At 47.1% G+C, this 3,666-nt stretch overlaps 1 protein-coding gene across 1 annotated transcript; it reads left to right on the top strand.

Moving 5' to 3' along the window:
* Nucleotides 1-490: 490 nt before the first annotated feature.
* On the top strand, nucleotides 491-991 carry LOC149211109 (uncharacterized). Its single transcript, XM_089399190.1, has one exon. The coding sequence runs from the start codon at nucleotides 491-493 to the stop codon at nucleotides 989-991; it is 501 nt and encodes a 166-aa protein (XP_089255316.1).
* Nucleotides 992-3,666: the final 2,675 nt, after the last annotated feature.

The following is a 3,666-nucleotide window of genomic DNA, read 5'->3' as shown; positions in this document are numbered from 1 at the left end:
CTCTGCACTGGACTGACCTGGGCCATCTGTGCCCCACCCTCCGCCCTCTGTCAACATCAAAAACGCCTCCGGCTTGGACTGCCCACCGCTTTCTCCGGCTACCTTGAATCTCCTCAGTACCTGCCTGCAACCATCGCCCACTTTCAACACGCCACTACCCTGTCTACCCCACATCTCCGCCCCACCCTACAACCCTTCCTCCTCTGGCATCCCCCCTCCTGGGACTGCTACCTACCCTGTCCCTGCACTATCCGGTAGCACCCTTAATCTTGGTGGCCCATCTCCCAGCACCCCTATCCATTTTGGATGCTTCAGCTCCTTGGTCTCAAACCATAAATCGACCCCATCCACCCCACAGACAGTTAACCAGGGCATACGGGGACATATTTGGGACTATCCAACGGCTCGCAGATCTGACAAGCTAAAGAAAGGAAGGTGCCTAAAAGTTGTCGACAGGGACATCAACCTATCCTTGGGCGAAGGCCTCTCGATGGGGGAAGTTGTTGATACAGCCATGAAGGTCTTGGTGGGCCGAGTTCGGGGGCGGAACTATATTGTGGAGAGACTTCGTCTCTGGACCTCAGAGATTTGGGGTTCTTTACTCAAAGAATTACCCACCATTCGGGTGCTTGTGCGAGGATGGTTTGCCCTTCGTTTCCACAAGGAAGAGTACACGGACTGGATACTCTCTAGATTCTGGCACATCGAATTAGCCCCTGTTCTGCTGAAAAGATGGGATCCCTTATTTGATCCTAAGAGGGAACATATGGGAGTTGGGCCGATTTGGGTTCGATTACCAAGCCTTCCGATGCAATACTGGACTCCAGTCGTTTTTAAGTGCATAGGCAACGCACTAGGTACCTATTTGGAACATGATCAGTCCTATGAAACGTCATGGAATATGACTATGGCTTGCATCTTGGTTCATTTGGACACTAGAGAAGGCCTGGAGGAAAAGATTACCCTACATTGGAGGCATTTCTCTCGCTGACAAAATCTTGATTATGAAGGCGTTCCATTCAGTTGTAGACGATGCCATAAGGTTGGACATCTTTTTAAAGAATGCCCACTGCTCATGCCTACTACTCCGGCTGCTACAAAGGGAACCAAACATCACCAGACAGAAGACCTGATTGTGGATGAGTAGCCCACAGGTCCAGATAGTCCAAAGAATGTGGCTGGGGTCACTGCTCATCCATCCAGTGCTTCCCAGATGCCGCCAATCTCCCCTCCTATGACTAGATCCCGGTCTACTACGGAGGCTGCTCCTACATCGGGTACAGTTTCTTCTCCCTTATCCTCTACACTGAATTTTAATCAATATTTTTTTCTCATTGGCATCATCTGCATCTTCACCTTGTTTGATTACCTCTCCCATTACCTGTGCACGTGATCACCCATTGCCTATCTTTTCCACCACCCCCCGGCTGTCCTTAGACAGGGGCTCCAACAAAATCCTATTTCCCCATCTGCTTCAGGTTCACATTCCTACAACCTCCGTTCCCGCCACCGAGAAATCCCTGACTCACTTGGATTGGGACACCTCTAGTTGATATCATTCGCATTGCAGGGCATTTTCCCATATTTGTGGAACCTGACTTGGTGGAGGATCTCATAAAACCTATTACTATGGGGGAACTGGAGGGCACCCTAAAGTGGTTTAAGAAGGACAAAAGTCCGGGGCCAGATGTTATGTCTGTGGAATTCCATCTTACGTTCTTTGACATTATTGGACCAGATCTACCCGATGTGATCGAGGAATGTCGTACATCGGGCAGAATGTATGAACCTATAAATTCCACCTATATAGCCCTCATTCCCAAGATGGACTCCCCGCCATCCTTCAATGACTTCAAGCCTATATCCCTATGTAACTTCCTATACAAAATTATTGCGAAGATCATTGCTAACCGCATCAAGCTGATCCTATCGAACAACATCTCCTCGGAACAGTTTGCCTTCCTACACAATCGACAAATCCATGAGGCCATCGGCACAGCACAAGAGGCCTTACACTCCATCAAACAAAAGAAGCTTAAAGGGGTGATGCTCAAGATTGACCTCTCAAAGGCCTTTGATAGGGTCAGCTGGTTATTCTTAAGGATGATCCTTACTCACCTGGGCTTTCCACTGGTTTTTATCAGATGGATAATGTGCTACATTACATCTGTATCCTTTGGAACCTTAATCAATGGATCAGTCTCCCATTCCTTTCAGGCGGAGCGAGGAATCAAGCAGGAGTGTCCTCTCTCCCCATTGCTTTTTTTTATTGTGATGGAAGGCTTAAGCAAGCTGATTGCATCAGAAAAAAGAGCCGGGAGGCTCAAGGGTCTCAAGATCATGGAGCAATGCACTCTAACACATCTGTTTTTTGTGGATGACATGCTCATCTTCTTAGATGGAGGCATTCAAGACAACAACACTCTCTCTGAAGTGCTGAATCTTTTTTGTGCCGCAACAGGGATGGAAATAAATGGGGCCAAATCCACTATATCTCTCTCAGCTTGTACTCAACAGGAGACCTATCATGCACTCCAAAACTTCCCCTTCCAAAATCTAACAATGGAGGATAGATTGAAGTACTTGGGTTTCAGGATAAAAGCAGATGGATACAAAATTGCAGATTAGACCTGGTTGATTGCGAAGGTGGAAAGAAGATTAAATATTTGGAGCCATCATCTATTACCCAGAGCAGGTAGACTGGTGCTCATTAAATCGGTTCTGGAACCAACACCAGTCTTCTGGATGTCTCTGGCTTGGATCCCCCAAGGTATATTACAAAGGATTCAGCGAGTTTGCTGCCACTTCTTATGGAAGGGTCACAAGGAGGGAAAACCCTATGCGTGGGTCAAATGGAGTAGAATTGAAACTCCCAAAAAATGGGGAGGTTGGGGCCTCAAGAACCTCTCTGCCTTTCCTCAAGCACTTGCAGCCAAATTAGGATGGCTTCTTCTGAAGCACAAGAGCCTTTGGTCAAAGGTGGTTACCTATAAATACATATGGTCACGCACAGTCATGGACTGGTTAAGGTTACCTGCTTGGAACAGGAAAGGAATATCAGTGATTTGGAGGGTTGTTATAAATACCCTTCCCATTATAAGAAGGGGTCTTACTTGGTAGATCGGCAACGGTATGTCTGTCCGCATTGGGACTGATCCATGGATTGGTTGCGGCAACTCACACCATCTCCCTCTTGGCTTGATTGCCTTCCTAAATCATAATGGAGTGGCAAACATCACACAGATCAGGGACCTATACAACACCACTACATATACCAGTGGAGGCCCTGGATATACCAGATCAATGGCATATGGAGTGGAGGAGATATTTGGCAGCTTTAATTGAATCCCATGTGAGACTAAGGGATGAGGATGACGAACTAATTTGGGGTTTTGCACAGAAGGGGATCTATACTCCAAAGGATGGATATCCTATTATCCATGCTAGCCATAAACCTGATTCTTTGGATAGTTGGTGGAGCAGCATATGGAAGCTAAAAGGCCCGCCGGGTACTCGTCTTTTGATGTGGAACATCATTATGGACAAAACCCCGACCGGAAATAATCTCAGAAAACAATCTTTTCAGGGACCTACATGGTGTGTATTATGTCGTGAGGAGGAGGAATCAAATCACCATCTCTTTCTCTCCTGCCCTACAACACAACA

The sequence above is a fragment of the Pinus tabuliformis genome, chromosome 1_2 (assembly GCF_031772625.1).
Source record: "Pinus tabuliformis cultivar Carrire ecotype Pingquan chromosome 1_2, CPIR1, whole genome shotgun sequence".
In the NCBI taxonomy this organism is placed as follows: Eukaryota; Viridiplantae; Streptophyta; class Pinopsida; order Pinales; family Pinaceae; genus Pinus; species Pinus tabuliformis.
The sequence above is the reverse complement of the archived record's forward strand: the minus strand, read 5'-3'. Positions and strand labels throughout refer to the sequence as shown.

Excerpts from the sequence above, each read along its gene's own strand:
- LOC149211109 (XM_089399190.1), top strand. The coding sequence starts at position 491 with ATGGGGGAAGTTGTTGATACAGCCATGAAGGTCTTGGTGGGCCGAGTT.